General features: G+C 40.5%; 1 protein-coding gene across 1 annotated transcript in view; it reads left to right on the plus strand.

The window, feature by feature from the left end:
• The window catches only part of LOC139381293 (sodium- and chloride-dependent GABA transporter 2-like), a 39,290-nt gene extending 38,790 nt beyond the window's left edge, over window positions 1-500 (plus strand). The window contains exon 17 of the mRNA XM_071124750.1: window positions 340-500. Coding sequence (XP_070980851.1) covers window positions 340-500 — 161 coding nt within the window. The remainder of the gene's footprint in view (window positions 1-339) is intronic.
• The last annotated feature ends 19,450 nt before the right edge of the window (window positions 501-19,950 follow it).

A 19,950-nucleotide genomic window follows, 5' to 3' on the forward strand; every position in this document is an offset into this window, starting at 1 on the left:
ACTGTATGATAGGATAACTGTTTGACTGGATGACTGTATGACTGGATAACAGCATGACAGGATAATTGTATGAATGGATAACAGTGTGACTGTATGATAGGATAACTGTATGACTGGATAACAGTATGACTGTTTGATAGGATAACTGTTTGACTGGATGACTGTATGCCCGGATAACAGCATGATAGGATAATTGTATGAATGGATAACAGTGTGACTGGATAACTGGATACCTGGTGCGCGATGAGACAAGGATTTCCCTACCGGCCAAACCCTCCCTAATCCGGACGACGCTAGGCCAATTGTACGTCGCCCCACAGACTCTGGGTTTGCGCCCAGGCTCTGTCGTAACCGGCCGAGGCCATGACCGGGAGGGTCATGGCCTCGGCCGGTTACGACAGAGCCTGGGCGCAAACCCAGAGTCTCTGATGGCACAGCTGGCGCTGCAGTACAGCGCCCTTAACCTCTGCGCCACCAGGGAGGCCCATATACTGTTTTAAAGCAAATTTCTGCAGCAATGGTGAAGACGTGATCAATACATGTTGATGATTTCGTTCCTGAACTATTTGTAACTACTCTGGTAGGTTGACTGTTAACCTGAACCAGGTTGCAGACATTGACCTTGACTACACCATATCTGTCTCCCAGCTGTGGCCCCTGTCTTTGCCTCACCCCTCCCAATAGCCTGCAGGTAGAGACTGAATAAACTGACAGGACAGAGTCTGGGGTCCTGACACCTCATTGGCTGCCTGCGTGTGTTCATGGACCCTGTGGCCCCTCAGTGGTCGTTACAAAGGGCCCAGGGCACTGTAGGACGTCCCCTTAAGATCTCCCTTCTGTCTGGGGCTCTGGTCAACAGTAGTGCACTATATGGATTATAGGTTGTGTTTAGGGACACAGCCTCTGCATCTCTTGATATGCCAGTGACTGTGTTTATGAAGATGTCTAATGTCTATGTCTTATTTGCAACATATTTGGCCAATCAATGGAGGTTATTTGGTTACCATGGCATTTCTGAGGAGGAAGGATCTGGTATCAGGGAGGTGGAGATGTGTTCTAGAGGCGGCAGGTGGATGGCAGAGGCAGGGTCAATTGTGTCTGTTGTGTGTTCTCCTCATTCCTTCCTCCTATACCATGTGGAGCAACCAGCTGCACCACCAAGAACACCAGAGAGGTCAATGCACCCACATTCACTTTACTCCTTTGGATACAGCCTTAGTTTCTAGCAAAGAACAGCTAGTGCACAGCTATCTAAGTAAGTTAATTGTTCCGTCCCACAGTTAGCCAATATGTTTTTATAGCTAGCTAAGGTTGTGTACCGTTAGTTATCGGTCACTCCTACCTACCCTGTTTTGCTAGGCACGGTAGTGCCAGACACCTGTCTTTGCAAATGACAATGTCTACAGTTCGGTTTACATTTAGCGATTGTGACGCACCTTCAATGCATATGCACTTTACATGTGGAAAATGACAATGTTGTAATGTATGCTATTCATCTAAAGCTACATAATGCTACACAATAGCAATAAAAGAGAGAATGTAAGGAAAGCAGAATAAAAGAGACAATGTAAGGAAAGCAGAATAAATAAGAGAATGTAAGGAAAGCAGAATAAAAGAGAGAATGTAAGGAAAGCAGAATAAAAGAGACAATGTAAGGAAAGCAGAAAAAGAGAGAGAATGTAAGGAAAGCAGAATAAAAGAGAGAATGTAAGGAAAGCAGAATAAAAGAGAGAATGTAAGGAAAGCAGAATAAAAGAGACAATGTAAGGAAAGCAGAATAAATAAGAGAATGTAAGGAAAGCAGAATAAAAGAGAGAATGTAAGGAAAGCAGAATAAAAGAGACAATGTAAGGAAAGCAGAATAAAAGAGAGAATGTAAGGAAAGCAGAATAAAAGAGAGAATGTAAGGAAAGCAGAATAAAAGAGAGAATGTCAGGAAAGCAGAAAAAGAGAGAGAATGTAAGGAAAGCAGAATAAAAGAGAGAATGTAAGGAAAGCAGAATAAAAGAGAGAATGTAAGGAAAGCAGAATAAAAGACCCCCTTGTCTCTCTTTCTCTCTGAGAGGCCATAAGTATCCTAGTACCCAACGACCTCTTGAGAGCTCACCCTACCACTTTCTCTTTTTTAACTGTGGCCTGACAATGAGCTCGCACCTCTTTTCACCGGCCGTTCAAATCAGTCATTAACCCTGTAAAAACACATTGTCTTTAAAAAGGGGAGTGGTGGGGAGGAGGCATTCATCTCAATAGAGCGTTTCAGGGTGTAGAGAATTACCTTCATATGGCCAGAGGAACGCCTTGGTCTCAATTAGATGTATAACAGAGAGAGAGGAGGAACAATTTGGCTGGTCCCTATTAGCAGATGAAAGGGCTATTCTCTATTCTTCCTCTGGTCCTGGTGGTGGTTTAAGTTGTGGGAAACCCCTGGGTTCCTTCAGCAGGAGGAGTGACTTGGGCTGCTTCCCAATTAGAACCCCATTCCCTATGTAGTGCCCTACTTTTCAACAGAGCCCTATGGACACTGGTCAAAAGTAATGCACTACATAGAGAATAGGGTGCCCTTTGGGACGCAGCTGGGTGGGAAATGGGGGTGGAGGAGAGAAAATGGGTTTAGATATCTCCTGTCACTAAGTCCTACAGAGCCCTTTGGTCCAATAAATTACCACTATAGAGAAGGTAATGGGAGAACGATTAGAATGGACTTACTTTTAGAATTTTTGTTGTTGTAATTTTTACCACCTTTTTCTCCCCAATTTTGTAATTACCATCCTGTCCCATCACTGCAACTCCACAATGGGCTCAGGAGATATGAAGGTTGAGTCCTGCGTCCTCTGAAACATGACCCGCCAAGCCACTTGCTTCTTAACAACCACTCGCTTAACCTGGAAGCCAGCTGCACCAATGTTTCGGAGGAAACACAGTTCAACTGATGACCAAAGTCAGCCTGCAGGCGAGACTCCTGGTCATGGGATCAAACCCCAGACTGTAGCGATACTGCAACACTGCGATGCAGTGCCTTAGACCGCTGCACCACTCGGGAGGCCCCCTAAAGGACTTATTCTATAGCTAATTTCATTTGCCTACCATTTTCTGTCCTCGAGCAGAGGAAAAGTACTTTCTCATGCTGTAAGTCATATATTGTGGAGATCATTGGCTGAAGTTGGAGACTTTTATCTCCCTCACCAACTTCAAACATCTGCTATCTGAGCAGCTAACCGATCGCTGCAGCTGTACATAGTCTATCGGTAAATAGTCCACCCAATTTACCTACCTCATCCCCATACTGTTCATATTTATTTACTTTTCTGCTCTTTTGCACACCAGTATCTCTACCTGTACATGACCATCTGATCATTTATCACTCCAGTGTTAATCTGCAAAATTGTAATTATTCGCCTACCTCCTCATGCCTTTTGCACACAATGTATATAGACTCTCTTTTTTTTAATTTTGTTCTACTGTGTTATTGACTTGTTTATTGTTTACTCCATGTGTAACTCTGTGTTGTCTGTTCGCACTGCTATGCTTTGTCTTGGCCAGGTCGCAGTTGTAAATGAGAACTTGTTCTCAACTAGCCTACCTGGTTAAATAAAGATGAAATAAAAAAAAAATTGAGAGTCTCTCTTTCACACAGATACCATTGGGGTTCACAGTGCACTTTTGTTTCAGAGAAAATGTTGGACAAAAACATCAAAACATGGTCAAATGCAATAGCTCCTACCTAACCCTAGGAACAAGGCATCTGTGCCAAAAAAAAGAAAGGTGGTCTTTATACTGTACTGTATTCAGAATGTTTTTCATCTTTACCCCAAACCAGTGTAACAGTCGTCTAGGGATCCCACATAGAATGCTGTGGTGTTCCAGAGGTTCTAGAGCGGGAATTCCCAAACTTGGTCCTGGGGCCCCCCCTGGGTGTACTTCCCCCCCCCCCCCCCCCCCCCTAGCACTACACAGCTGATTCAAATAACTAACTCATCGAACTTTGATTATTTGAATCTGTTCTAGAGCCTCATCAAACAGTCGTTCTTGCCATGGCTTGCTGTGACGAGTCAGTGCGAACACTGGAATCTTGGAACAATCATATAAAACGATAATAAAAAAACACATACAATTTCCACTTATCAGAAATGAAAAGGTGCAGTAGTCAAATGTTAAATGTCATAGAATTTAAGCACTCTGCGGGTGATAGACGTAGGCACAAAATAAAATGAAATGAGCATCATTAAACGAAAATAAAAAGTGACAGAGGCAGGGGGTACGTGCCATACAAAGGAGGCACTTCTTTCTGGCTGGTTCTATATTGTGTGTGAGTTATTAACCCTAGACTGAGTCAAATAAAGTCCTAAACAATCAGGCTTGTTTGAGGGGACCATGACCATGATGCATAGACCGAAGGTCCTCAATTACTCAGTCTTACCCATAGAGATCCTTTTAAATTACTAGAGGGACTATGTCATAAACCCTCAAAGTTCCACAATGTGGTCAAAATGGAAGCCATATTGGTCAGGGAGAAATCAAAACCAGTCTAATTGGAATGAATGGCAGTAGAGGCATAATCCAGATTGTATTCATGCAGGAAAATAAAAGTAAGGCATGTGATATGTGTAACGAGTGCGCTGAGAAGCAAGTTCAGGGAGTGAGTGTTTTAATAAATAAACGCAACTAAATACAAAACAGGAAACGCAAACAAAGCACAGACATGACACTGAAACAGAAACAATGATGCTTGGGGAAAGGACCAAAAGGAGTGACATGTATAGGGCAGGTAATCAAGGAGGCGATGGAGTCTAGGTGTGTCCGAAGTTGACAGGTGTGTGCCATAACGAGCAGACTAGTGACCTGGAGGCCGAAGAGGGAGCACACTTGACAATATGTCAGAAATTGTGTAAAATAATTATTGTTTACAGGTTTTACGAAAACTGTCTTTATACTGTAAATATTCTCTAAAATATGTGTAAACTGATCATACATGTCTACATTTAGGTTTTCTTGGAAAGCTGTGATTGCTTTTATATCATAAAATATTGCATTTGCAACTTTCTAAGTCTTATCATCAACTGATGTTAGTCAGTGTATGGCTGTAGATTGACTGTATTGTTCAAATTAAATGTTGGCATATTGGCAGTTAATTTAGAATAACTGTCTGGAAGGCTAGCTCACAAGATACAGTGTGTATAAATTCTATTAATTATTACAAATACAGAACTGGCAAATTATGGTTGACTAACTCCCTGACCAAAATGGCAGAGATTTATCCCATCATAATAGGTTCATGTCCATTCTAGAATTCAAATGACTAATTCTATGGGCTCACCTCACCTCTGCCTAAGCTTCACCCCCCTACCCCGCGCCAACTCAACTACCCTATGCCACTCATGATTTGTAGTTGCCAAATTAGGACCCAATTAGAAGCAATCTGCCTTACATTGTAACATTTATTACCATCAGGATTTGATTAAGCACCAACAAGGTGTACTCTGATTGTTCTGTCAGTGAGTAAAGCCTAACTCTTATGGTTGTTAACCGTTTCTACACACGACAGAAACCTTCAGGAACCAGCCATTGCCTTATTTAGTTTTGGACAAATTGTTGTGTAGAAATGTATAGTGTAGAAAATGGAGATCAATATGTGGAGATTGTGCGTTACGGCTCGCAAAAGCCAAGTCTTGTTCAAAGCTACCTACTTAACTGGTGAGTAGCGTCTGATCCTCGGTTAAAGTTCAGCTATGTTTGGGGTCACACACACACTTGCACACAAAAGGCTATTTTCCTTTAAATCAGCCCAGTTCAGTATAGTTGTGTCTGTAATCATTACAGCTGTTCTGCATATATTATACATCATTTGATTAAAGGTGAATTTCACTCTGGCTCTGCCACGGCATAATGTCATTTCTATATTAACAACATTACATTTTTATCATAAACATCACATTTATCCAAACTACAAGCTAGAATTAGCACTTTTTAATTTCACTGGTAGATTCAGGAAGTTTCAAATCCCTGTGTAATTGTCTGCACATAGTGAACCACAAAATGCGGCATTCGTAGCAAATGCTAATCTCGCCCACTAGGTAAAGGGGGGCGTGCCCACAAATTTGAAAAATGGATTTGTTTACTTCGAACGGCCAACACACAATGATCTCAGAACTTCTCTAGGCACGATTTGTTTTTCACTGTTTGTCATCATGCCCGTGTGGTGTTCTGTGCCTGGCTGTGGTAATTACAAACAAGTGCAAAAACATGTTATATTTCACCATTCTACCTTCCAAAGATTCATCCCGATTCTGCTAGTGGCTTGCGGCAATCAAAACTGATGCTGTGACCAAAGATTATCACAGGGATTTTCAGGCTGAACTGATGAGGAATCCATTTTGACTACTGTTAGAAAGTGACGTGATACCATAAAATGTTTTTCCTTCACAACAAAAACAGATGATTCTTAATTAGAGAACCTAACATTAGCTAGTTTGATAGCCTAGCTGGGTAAGTTAGCTAGCTAGCTAACCTTACAGTCATGTATTGACCTCTGATAGCCAGCTATCTTTTGGTATACACACTGTCAATCAATTTCCCCTACACCATAGTAGTCACTGCTAGACTGGTAGCTACTTTCAGCAGAGTAAACTTGTTTGTTTGTTCATTCTATTCATGACTGACATTAGCTAACATAAGCTGGCTAACATTACTCATTTATTATCTCAATTTGGTTGCCATCTATTCCACCTTCGTCTGGAAAACACTCTGTTACTAAAAATATGATTGTCAATGTAACTAACTCACTCTGTTTGTGATGAATGTGTATAAATCGTCTATGGTTGGTTAGTTGATTCTCAGCCAGTCTCAGCTGGCTAGTGATCTTGCTACCAATTTAGTGACGTTAGTTAGCTAACAGCAAGCTGACAATACTGAAATGTCCATGTTAAGTATGCTTAGCTAGCCAGTCCAATGTAGATCGATACAATTTGTGGGGTGGTTAAATTGTGCATACATGCAAATTTTGTTGTAGGTGGTACATAATCTGATTCCACAAACATGTGCTTCCATCCCCTAGCTCTGAACAAGGTGAACCTAAGTTGGCCACAATATTTACAAGCTGATGGCTTGTAAAGATTGCTCAATTTACAGTAAGCTTGACATACACATGATTTGGGTAGTGTTTGTATGGTTTGTGTTTCTGTTATGGGGTTACAGGTGGTTAGATTTAGCCTGAGGGCCACAGAGTACCTTCCAGACAATGTAATCAATTTAGTGTACTTCTCTTTTTAACTTTTATTTTAGTTAAAAGTTATCTATGGTCATTCCACAGTGCCCTACTGAAAAATACCCCAAAGTGGGGGAATTTTGGGTACACAAGCATGAGGGAGGGGACATACCTTGTGGTTATGGAGCACCACAAGATTGTGGGACAGAAACCAGCAAGGGACACTAAAATTTTTAAAATCAAGACTAGAACAGTAATGACACACCCACCTCAATATTCTCTCTGCAGATTCTCAAAACACGTAACAAAGACTGTAAAGGGCTATTTGACAAGAATGATCTGTCAAAGTCAATGGGCTGTGGAGGTTTGCAGACAGTACTTTGAGATGAGGAAAGTGGTTTAGTTTTGCAGGGTTGTGCTCAGACAGTAAATGTCTTGGTGTGTATGAGAGCAATTGAGGTGCCATTTCTCCTCAATCTCCCATACACAACAAATCACACTGTGCAAGAACTGCCCTCCAGCCCATTCACTTTGTTGACTGATCTTCACTCTCAAAAGCAGCTCCCAATGTATTCTCCTTGTCCCTAAACAACACGCTATCTGGTTGCTTTTGGTTGATAGCTTTACCAACAATGGGATGTTGTCCTTCCACAAAAAGTGTAAAATGCTAAGACCACAACCATGTATTTCCAGAAGACGTGCAGTACCAGAAAATCTTCTGCAACAGAACCAAACACTTGGTGGTTAAACAGCTCTACACCACTTTCGGCAGAGTCTTATCCAGCTGGCCATTCACCACAGACAGGCCAAGCCCATCGTTATAAACACAAAGAGTCTCAGCTTCCCAAGTCCACCATCCCGAACACAACTGCCAGTGTACCGGAGCCGGATAAAGGACTATGGCTGCGTTTACACAGGCAGCCCAATTCTGATTTTTTTCTTAATTAATGGGTGTGTCGTGTCTTTTGCATCATTAAACTGAAGACTGTTATTTTATTAAATAAATTCTCTGTAATTATTATTACATTATTAAGCTAATCATGAAAATGTAATTAACTAGGAAGTCGGGGCACCAAGGAAAATATTCAAATTACGAAGTTATAATTGACCTAATATAACTTTCAGATATTTTAATGTCTGATCAATTAGTCTACTAATGAATACATTTTTCTTTACCTCACGTTAGTCTCATTCCAAACATCATAAATGGTTGGTTATCTGCACGAACCCAGTCTTCACTATGACTCACCCATACATCAATTGTCTCAGTCATTTATTTATTAACTAACTAAATAATCACAGTAATGCATCAACAAACAAACAAAGTAGATATGGTTACAGGGAAATGATAGTGGATGTGCCCTAGTGGGCTAAACTGGTATGGCGGCATGGTAGACAAAGGGACTGAGAAGGGCACAAAATACGAAAGACACTACACAGTTGATAATTATAACAATTGAAATGCTAATCCTTTGCACATGAACGCTCACTCATTCGGGAATAACTGTAATCAATATATACATCTATGCTCAGTGTGTCATCGTGATCTCTGTTGGAATCATCCTTCTTATTGTTGGAAGTTCATTCGCACGTCTTTCGTGGTTAGAATGGATACTTCAGAGTCCCATTCAGAAATGTTCTTACAGAATAAATGTTTCGGCGGTTGTCAGCCTTTGCATTCAATGGTACACAATTCCTAGCTGCAGACCCAGTAATTGGTTTCAAAGATTTGCTCTTATTCTGTCGGTATCGATAGTCTCAGAGTTCAAAACAACCATTACAACCTTAGCTTAGACTTATGTTTTATGGTCTCTACTCAAACCTTAGCCCTCTCGGTAATTGAGGTAAGCTTGGTCTGAAGGGAAATTCCCAAGGTGGGGGTTATATCCAGAACAGTAGGAAAGGGCTGTCCCATGATGCCAGATCAATATCTGTGCTCATGGGGTGGGCCTATGACTTAGTTAAACTCCAAAGGGAGTTGGAGTTTCCTTAATTAAACAGTTTAAAACCCTTTACATAATTTCACAAATAGTTTAATCTGTACTCATTAATTTTATACAACAATTAGATGCTAGCCTCAGAACGGAGACTCTTGTATAAACAGAGTTATGGTAATGTGGCTGTATTATCTCTAATGAGTTTCACAAAATTGTTCATAATGGACCAGTTCGTAGCTGGATTCTCCCCCGACCGTGTACACATTCTCCAAAACATGGACATTGTTCAGTTGTCAAGTTCTGTGATGTAGAAGAGGTTCCTTTGTTCTCCTGTGAAACTCTCTCTCTCTATATACTGCATGGCCATGTCTCCTCATGGAATTTACGACCTGAGATAACAGAACCTGGGTAGGGTAGAGAGCGAGAGAGAGAGAGGGGGATGGTAGAAAGAGGGGGATGGTACTTTGGTATCCCCAAAGAGGGTCACGTCATGACAGGTCTTTTGACCAATCAGATCAGTTCTAAAAAAAATCTGATGTGATTAAGTGGAACAAAAGATAAGAATTGGGCTGCCTGTGTAAACGCAACCAGTTTGGCTCAGCATAAAACCATGTAGAACAAGCATCTCCAATCCTGTTCCTGGAGTGCTCCACTCCTGTATGTTTTCACTCCAAACCCAATTGCAACTAATCTTGTTCAGTTTATCAATCCGCTAATTATTAGTATCAGGTGCGCTAGATTAGGGTTGGAGTGAAAACCTGCAGGATGGTAGCTCTTCAGGAACAGGGTTGGAGAGGCCTGATGTAGAACCACCATAAAATAATATGCATATTTACTTTCAATCTTCTAAATGTGTATGCCCTTTTGGATTCACAGAATACATTTGTATACGATGCATAGGGCTCTGTAGCATGAACCAGATGCTAGACATTCAGACATCCAATGAATGTTTGTTTATTTGTTAAAATCTAAAGTACAAGAGAATGTATAATATTTAATGCTAACTCAAGAGAACTGGTTATTCAACAACCATGTTTTATGGTAAAAATAGTATGGAGAGACACACAAATGCAGAGTACTGTAGTTAAATTGGTACACAAGTGAATGTAATTTCCCCAAAGATTGTTGCCGACATCTTGTCTATTTCAAACCTTCTCTCATTTTTCAAGACAGGTGGGTGTCCACCCCAAAGTGCTGTATGTCATGATGACAGAGACATGTCTTGATCAATGAGTGAAAATAATTGAAATAGTAATGATGGCGGTGTATTTTATGGAGCAAAAAAGTATGTATTTTCTCTGCAACTGGACACATACATTTTATGAGACCCCTGTCTCCCCGAATTGAAGGCGAAGACGGCATCGCTAAGGTTGGTTGAAAAGTCTCTTTGTCACACCAAACAGTATCCATCCTATAACTCCCAGTAATGGATACCAAAGATATTTGGTTAAATAACATTATCTGGTGAAACAATCTGTAGCTAAGAGAACTGGTGATCAGCAGAATGGAAGAGGTGGTTATGAGGAAACTGCCATTCCGAAGAAACATACAGTAAGTTCAGGGTATATTTGGAAAGCTGTGGGAAGAGTGTGGTCACACAGTACAGTCTGTAATACAACAAAAACTCTATTGTACAGTTTGAACAGCAGTTGAAATGTGTCAGCATTAACATCAACATCAGGGTAGACTAGTTGAACAGAAATACATGTGCACAGACACAGAGATTACATTCACAACAGAAGCTAGCCCCTCTCCCCCAAAAAATATTCTCTAACCCTAAACGTTTGCATAAGGGACAAGACCATACAAATTAGCCTATTTAAGTCGACAGACAGTATTTAGCAAAAGCCATGTCTATAAGGCATGGTTAGGCAAGTAATTGTATGGTAAAACCTGCTTCATTTTTAGATATTTACAACAGTAAATGTTGTATTATTGTTTCTCCTCACTGTTTGGTAGTAAACGTAGCTAGATAGCTTGCTGGATATGCGATACTTGTTATTTACATGCACTGCCGTTCAAAGGTTTGGGGTCTCTTAGAAATGCCCTTGTTTATGAAAGAAAGATAGAAGAAAAGCAATTTTTTTGTCCATTAAAATAACATCAAATTGATCAGAAATACAGTGTAGACATTATTAATGTTGTAAATGACTATTGTAGCTGGAAACGGGTGATTGTTAATGGAATATATACATAGGCGTACAGAGGCCCATTATCAGCAACCATCACTCCTGTGTTCCAATTGCACGTTGTGTTAGCTGATCCAAGTTTATAATTTTAAAGGCTAATTGACCATTAGAAAACCTGTTGTGCTGATTAAAGAAACAATAAAACTGGTCTGCTTTAGACTAGTTCAGTATCTGGAGCATCAGTATTTGTGGGTTCGATTACAGGCTCAAAATGGCCAGAAACAAAGTACTTTCTTCTGAAACCATATCTCAGACTGGCCAATAAAAATAAAAAAATAAGATGGGCAAACGAACATCGACACTGGACAGAGGGACTCTGCCTAGAAGGCCAACATCAGTCGCTTCTTCACTGCTGACATTGAGACTGGTGTTTTGTGGGTACTATTTAATGAAGATGCCAGTTGAGGAATTGTGAGGTGTCTGATTCTCAAACTAGACACTCTAATGTACTTGTCCTCTTGCTCGGTTGTGTTCACGGTGTTGTACTAGATCTTCAGTTTCTTGGCAATTTCTTGCATAGAATAGCCTCATCTTGAACTTCTTCCATTTTCTTATAATTGCGCCAACAGTTGTTGCCTTCTCACCAAGCTGCTTGCCTATTGTCCTGTAGCCCATCCCAGCCTTGTGCAGGTCTACAATTGTATCCCTGATGTCCTTACACAGCTCTCTAGTCTTGGCCATTGTGGAGAGGTTGGAGTCTGTTTGATTGAGTGTGTGGACAGGAGTATTTTATACAGGTAATGAGTTCAAACAGGTGCAGTTAATACATGCAATGAGTGGAGAACAGGAGGGATTCTTAAAGAAAAACTAACAGGTCTGTGAGAGACGGAATTCTTACTGGTTGGTAGGTGATCAAATACTTATGCCACGCAATAAAATGCAAATGATTACTTAAAATACAATACAATACAATCATACAATGTGATTTTCTGGAGCTTTGTTAAGTGTACCTATGATAAAAATGATAAACCTCTACATGCTTTGTAAGTAGGAAAACCTGCAAAATCGGCAGTGTATCAAATACTTGTTCTCCCCTCTGTACCTGAATTTGTCCAATACAACTCTCATTTGCAACTGTTGGACTAATAATTACTCCATAGGTCAGCTAGATGCAGGCAAGTATGTGCAGGTGGTATTGATTGTGTCACTGTCTGTCCATGTGTCACAATTTTTCTCTCGATCTTTGTGCGTTTACGTTAATTAATTTATGGGCTAGGTTTTACCAACCTCATAATGGGTATAGGGCAAATTTGACAATTATGTAGTAGCCTAAACCTATCGATAGTACATTGAACTGGGAGGGATGGAATATGAATGACAGTCATCTAATATGCTGTAATAGAAATAAGGCTATGCGCATGAAAGAAATTACCGCCCACCCTAATCACAAACGACACCAACCATCACTGCATTAGACATGGAGAAACCAGTTGGAGATCACATGGCCTGCATACAGACCAAGTATACATTGCGGTTTTCATTTCATTGTCTTACAGTAAATAGTTTAATAAAATAAACTCTAAGAAATAATATCCTGCAGGTGATAAGATGGGTTTGAAAAGGAATGTCAGTGGAGCGGAAGGGAAGCAAAATGAGGGCAGTGGACAGGAAGGGAAGAATAAAAAGACAGAGGAGTAGAATGAAGAGGAAGGGGAAGGGGGAGGAGTGGAGAGGAATCAAAGACTAAAAAGAGGGAGGAGTGGAATGAAGAGGAAGGGAAGGGAAAGAGAGAGAGAGGAGAGGAAGTGAGAAAAAAAGAGAGATCAGTGCATCTCCAAATCGGAGCATTAGACTTGTTCAGTGCATCTCCAAATCGGAGCATTAGACTGATTTAGTGAATCTCCGTATCAGAGGATTAGACTGATTTAGTGAATCTCCATGTCAGAGGATTAGACTGATTTAGTGAATCTCCATGTCAGAGGATTAGACTGATTTAGTGAATCTCCATGTCAGAGGATTAGACTGATTTAGTGAATCCATGTCAGAGGATTAGACTGATTTAGTGAATCTCCATGTCAGAGGATTAGACTGATTTAGTGAATCTCCATGTCAGAGGATTAGACTGATTTAGTGAATCTCCATGTCAGAGGATTAGACTGATTTAGTGAATCCATGTCAGAGGATTAGACTGATTTAGTGAATCCATGTCAGAGGATTAGACTGATTTAGTGAATCTCCATGTCAGAGGATTAGACTGATTTAGTGAATCTCCATGTCAGAGGATTAGACTGATTTAGTGAATCTCCATGTCAGAGGATTAGACTGATTTAGTGAATCTCCATGTCAGAGGATTAGACTGATTTAGTGAATCTCCATGTCAGAGGATTAGACTGATTTAGTGAATCTCCATGTCAGAGGATTAGACTGATTTAGTGAATCTCCATGTCAGAGGATTAGACTGATTTAGTGAATCTCCATGTCAGAGGATTAGACTGATTTAGTGAATCTCCATGTCAGAGGATTAGACTGATTTAGTGAATCTCCATGTCAGAGGATTAGACTGATTTAGTGAATCTCCATGTCAGAGGATTAGACTGATTTAGTGAATCTCCATGTCAGAGGATTAGACTGATTTAGTGAATCCATGTCAGAGGATTAGACTGATTTAGTGAATCTCCATGTCAGAGGATTAGACTGATTTAGTGAATCTCCATGTCAGAGGATTAGACTGATTTAGTGAATCCATGTCAGAGGATTAGACTGATTTAGTGAATCTCCATGTCAGAGGATTAGACTGATTTAGTGAATCTCCATGTCAGAGGATTAGACTGATTTAGTGAATCCATGTCAGAGGTTTAGACTGATTTAGTGAATCCATGTCAGCGGATTAGACTGATTTAGTGAATCTCCATGTCAGAGGATTAGACTGATTTAGTGAATCTCCATGTCAGAGGATTAGACTGATTTAGTGAATCTCCATGTCAGAGGATTAGACTGATTTAGTGAATCTCCATGTCAGAGGATTAGACTGATTTAGTGAATCTCCATGTCAGAGGATTAGACTGATTTAGTGAATCTCCATGTCAGAGGATTAGACTGATTTAGTGAATCTCCATGTCAGAGGATTAGACTGATTTAGTGAATCTCCATGTCAGAGGATTAGACTGATTTAGTGAATCTCCATGTCAGAGGATTAGACTGATTTAGTGAATCTCCATGTCAGAGGATTCGACTGATTTAGTGAATCTCCATGTCAGAGGATTAGACTGATTTAGTGAATCTCCATGTCAGAGGATTAGACTGATTTAGTGAATCTCCATGTCAGAGGATTAGACTGATTTAGTGAATCTCCATGTCAGAGGATTAGACTGATTTAGTGAATCCATGTCAGAGGATTAGACTGATTTAGTGAATCTCCATGTCAGAGGATTAGACTGATTTAGTGAATCTCCATGTCAGAGGATTAGACTGATTTAGTGAATCTCCATGTCAGAGGATTAGACTGATTTAGTGAATCTCCATGTCAGAGGATTAGACTGATTTAGTGAATCCATGTCAGAGGATTAGACTGATTTAGTGAATCTCCATGTCAGAGGATTAGACTGATTTAGTGAATCTCCATGTCAGAGGATTAGACTGATTTAGTGAATCCATGTCAGAGGATTAGACTGATTTAGTGAATCCATGTCAGTGGATTAGACTGATTTAGTGAATCTCCATGTCAGAGGATTAGACTGATTTAGTGAATCTCCATGTCAGAGGATTAGACTGATTTAGTGAATCTCCTTGTCAGAGGATTAGACTGATTTAGTGAATCTCCATGTCAGAGGATTAGACTGATTTAGTGAATCTCCATGTCAGAGGATTAGACTGATTTAGTGAATCTCCATGTCAGAGGATTAGACTGATTTAGTGAATCTCCATGTCAGAGGATTAGACTGATTTAGTGAATCTCCATGTCAGAGGATTAGACTGATTTAGTGAATCTCCATGTCAGAGGATTAGACTGATTTAGTGAATCTCCATGTCAGAGGATTAGACTGATTTAGTGAATCTCCATGTCAGAGGATTAGACTGATTTAGTGAATCTCCATGTCAGAGGATTAGACTGATTTAGTGAATCTCCATGTCAGAGGATTCGACTGATTTAGTGAATCTCCATGTCAGAGGATTAGACTGATTTAGTGAATCTCCATGTCAGAGGATTAGACTGATTTTGTGCATCTCAATTTCAGAGCATTAGATTTGTTTGTGTCAACAGAGAGCCATCAGACTTCCAGCTGTCCACCCTCAGGGCTCTAGACGTCTCTACACACATGACAACATTCATTGATTTACCCCTTGCACTTAATCAAAGTATTGGTCCTTGCATGTTCATGGGAGTCCAATCATTACTCTGTCCACAGACACAGACCCTCTCCCTTTTTCTTTTTTCAGCATTGTGGTTTTGCCACTCCTTCATAGTCCCTTCTCTCCCCTCCTTCTCTGTCTTCTTTTAAATAGCATAGTCACCACCTGGTCTCCATTCAATTATTGATTGCTGCAGGCTATGGTGATCAGCTGTTCCAGGATCAGTATTTAGCATTCATAATGCTCGTATACCTTCAAAAGAACCCACACAAAAAATGTAGATCAGCCCTCCCTTTGGACCTCCTCACCTCTCTGATCAGTGTTCTTTTGCTTCACAGTATGAACTATCCCTGGCCTTCTACTCTCCTCCTCTCTTCTCCTCTTCTCCTCCCCCCTTCGTCTCCTCCCATCCTCTCTCTGCTTTTATTCATTACAGTCCTAGATCAGTCATCAGAGAAAAGATTAATCAATAACTTTTTCATCATTATGATTATATCAGTGGTCAGCCTTGACCTCTTCCTTTCATGACGGTCTTTTTTGAAGTACCCTTGTTATTAGGCAAGCCCCTGTCTTTTAGGAAGTTCCCTTGTTTTTAGGCCAGGCCCGGTCTTTTTATGAAGTACCCTTGTTTTCGGCCAGGCCCGGTCTTTTTATGAAGTTGCCTTGTTATTCATTCATGCCCCGTGTTGACAGGTTGGGGAGCCGAGTTGCCAATCAACCACCCAACCTCAGACCCTTCTGTGATTCCATTTTTCTTCTTGTCCTCTGTTAACAGAATCCATCACACTGAGGACAATCGGACAAAAGGTTGCTGGTCTATTGTAGGGGGAGTTGGGAGGAAGTAATGAATGCTGTAAATTACAACGTGTAAAGTATAGGCCTAATAGTTTTACTAACAATTAAATACTCCATGTTTAGTTACAAGTGAGTAAGAATCCATAAATACATTCATTTACATTCCCAATTTAACTCAACATTAATATCACCCTCAGATTACGTATTCTTTATGAAGTTAACATTAAAGAGTCATTTTCACAAATCAACTGTTAATGTCGCTCGGTTCTCTCTTAACCATGTTACCCTGTCTTACTTTAATTACAATGGCGTAGCAAGGCCTCTTGCTGCATTCGTTAATGTAGCTAATTATCTTTCCACTGAATAAATCCTCTAATTTAAGAACATTCATTTGATTATAGAGACCCAAGTATGTCTTCATAGTGCACTCCTATGGGCCCGGGTCAAATGTAGTGCACTATATAGGGAATACAGTGCCATTTGGGACGCAGGGGTGACAGGAGGATGCTTGCGCTGCAATAGGCTGCTAATAAGGTTATTACTTCCTTGATTATGTGTTAATAACCTCTGGATTCAATAAAGCATGTAGGGGAGCTCTTTCTCTTTATCTGCTCGCTTCAGAGAAGGTGTTTATGGGAACAGAGAGGGTGGTTATGGGAAGGCTTAAAACACCACAACACTAGACTACAGGGATGATAGATCTTAGTGGAAATATATGATGCTTAATGGTCTTATACGGTAGTCTTATAGTTTTGAGTGTAACAATTACAGATGTTCTTTTAGGCGGGTTGGCTGACAACGTCACAATGTGGCCGAAAGGCATGAGTTATGATTCTGAATGGTCATATAACTAGTAACAATGATAAGAAGCCGTCATGTAGGGAATCGTGGGTGGCTTGTTTCAGTTCATTGTGGAACTGTTAGATACTGCTGGACTGTCGGATCTAGAAGCATAAGCATTTCGTTACACTCGCAATAACATCTGCTAACCATGTGTATGTGACCAATTAAATTTGGTTTGATTTGACTTGATCTGATTGATTCCATGTCTTGTTTTGAGGTGTTTTGAACGATGTCATGTCTATGCTAATACAGTGCCTTGCGAAAGTATTCGGCCCCCTTGAACTTTGCGACCTTTTGCCACATTTCAGGCTTCAAACATAAAGATATAAAACTGTATTTTTTTGTGAAGAATCAACAACAAGTGGGACACAATCATGAAGTGGAACGACATTTATTGGATATTTCAAACTTTTTTAACAAATCAAAAACTGAAAAATTGGGCGTGCAAAATTATTCAGCCCCCTTAAGTTAATACTTTGTAGCGCCACCTTTTGCTGCGATTACAGCTGTAAGTCGCTTGGGGTATGTCTCTATCAGTTTTGCACATCGAGAGACTGACATTTTTTCCCATTCCTCCTTGCAAAACAGCTCGAGCTCAGTGAGGTTGGATGGAGAGCATTTGTGAACAGCAGTTTTCAGTTCTTTCCACAGATTCTCGATTGGATTCAGGTCTGGACTTTGACTTGGCCATTCTAACACCTGGATATGTTTATTTTTGAACCATTCCATTGTAGATTTTGCTTTATGTTTTGGATCATTGTCTTGTTGGAAGACAAATCTCCGTCCCAGTCTCAGGTCTTTTGCAGACTCCATCAGGTTTTCTTCCAGAATGGTCCTGTATTTGGCTCCATCCATCTTCCCATCAATTTTAACCATCTTCCCTGTCCCTGCTGAAGAAAAGCAGGCCCAAACCATGATGCTGCCACCACCATGTTTGACAGTGGGGATGGTGTGTTCAGCTGTGTTGCTTTTACGCCAAACATAACGTTTTGCATTGTTGCCAAAAAGTTCAATTTTGGTTTCATCTGACCAGAGCACCTTCTTCCACATGTTTGGTGTGTCTCCCAGGTGGCTTGTGGCAAACTTTAAACAACACTTTTTATGGATATCTTTAAGAAATGGCTTTCTTCTTGCCACTCTTCCATAAAGGCCAGATTTGTGCTATATACGACTGATTGTTGTCCTATGGACAGAGTCTCCCACCTCAGCTGTAGATCTCTGCAGCTCATCCAGAGTGATCATGGGCCTCTTGGCTGCATCTCTGATCAGTCTTCTCCTTGTATGAGCTGAAAGTTTAGAGGGATGGCCAGGTCTTGGTAGATTTGCAGTGGTCTGATACTCCTTCCATTTCAATATTATCGCTTGCACAGTGCTCCTTGGGATGTTTAAAGCTTGGGAAATCTTTTTGTATCCAAATCCGGCTTTAAACTTCTTCACAACAGTATCTCGGACCTGCCTGGTGTGTTCCTTGTTCTTCATGATGCTCTCTGCGCTTTTAACGGACCTCTGAGACTATCACAGTGCAGGTCCATTTATACGGAGACTTGATTACACACAGGTGGATTGTATTTATCATCATTAGCCATTTAGGTCAACATTGGATCATTCAGAGATCCTCACTGAACTTCTGGAGAGAGTTTGCTGCACTGAAAGTAAAGGGGCTGAATACTTTCGCAAGGCACTGTATAGTTAAAATATTTAATAAACTTGGAGACAAGATATAGTTTACATGTTGTCAACAGTCTAAGGCCCTGTCTGTTTTGCCCCATACTTCTGCTAAACAACCAACCCATCTTTATGCAGGAGGTAAGCAGTACAACAGGGAAGACATAGCAGAGTCAGAGCAGATTATTGTTCGCACGATGCTCATACAGGACACTAATGACACTTCATGTATGGCTCAGTTGGTAGAGCATGGCACTTGCAATTGTGGGTTCCTAGAAGGCCAGCTTCCCGGAGTTGCCTCTTCACTATAGACGTTGAGACTGGTGTTTTGTGGGTACTATTTAATGAAGCTGCCAGTTGAGGACTTGTGAGGCGTCTGTTTCTAAAACTAGACACTCTAATGTACTTGTCCTCTTGCTCAGTCATGCACCAGGGACTCCCACTCCTCTTTCTATTCTGGATACAGCCAGTTTGCGCTGTTCTGTGAAGGAAGTGGTACACAGCGTTGTACGAGATCTTGAGTTTCTTGGTAATTTCTCGCATGGAATAGCCTTCATTTCTCAGAATAAGAATAGACTGATGAGTTTCAGAAGAAAGGTCTTTGTTTTTGGCCATTTTGAGCCTGTAATCGAACCCACAAATGCTGATGCTCCAGACACTCAACTAGTTTAAAGAAGGCCAGTTTTATTGCTTCTTTAATCAGAACAACAGTTTTCAGCTGTGCTAACAGAATTGCAAAAGGGTTTTCTAACGATGAATTAGTCTTTTAAAATTATAAACTTGGATTAACTAACACAACGTGCCATTGGAACACAGGAAATAAGGAAATAAGGCTGATAATGGGCCTCTGTACGCCTACATGGATATTCCATAAATAAAATCTGCCATTTACAGCTACAATAGTCATTTCTAACATTAACAATGTCTACAATGTATTCTGATCAATTTGATGTTATTTTAACAGACTATTTTTTAACATTTTCTTTAAAAAACAAGGACATTTCTAAGTGAAACCAAACTTTTGAATGGT

Source organism: Oncorhynchus clarkii, chromosome 23 (genome assembly GCF_045791955.1).
Source record: "Oncorhynchus clarkii lewisi isolate Uvic-CL-2024 chromosome 23, UVic_Ocla_1.0, whole genome shotgun sequence".
Classification (NCBI taxonomy): domain Eukaryota; kingdom Metazoa; phylum Chordata; class Actinopteri; order Salmoniformes; family Salmonidae; genus Oncorhynchus; species Oncorhynchus clarkii.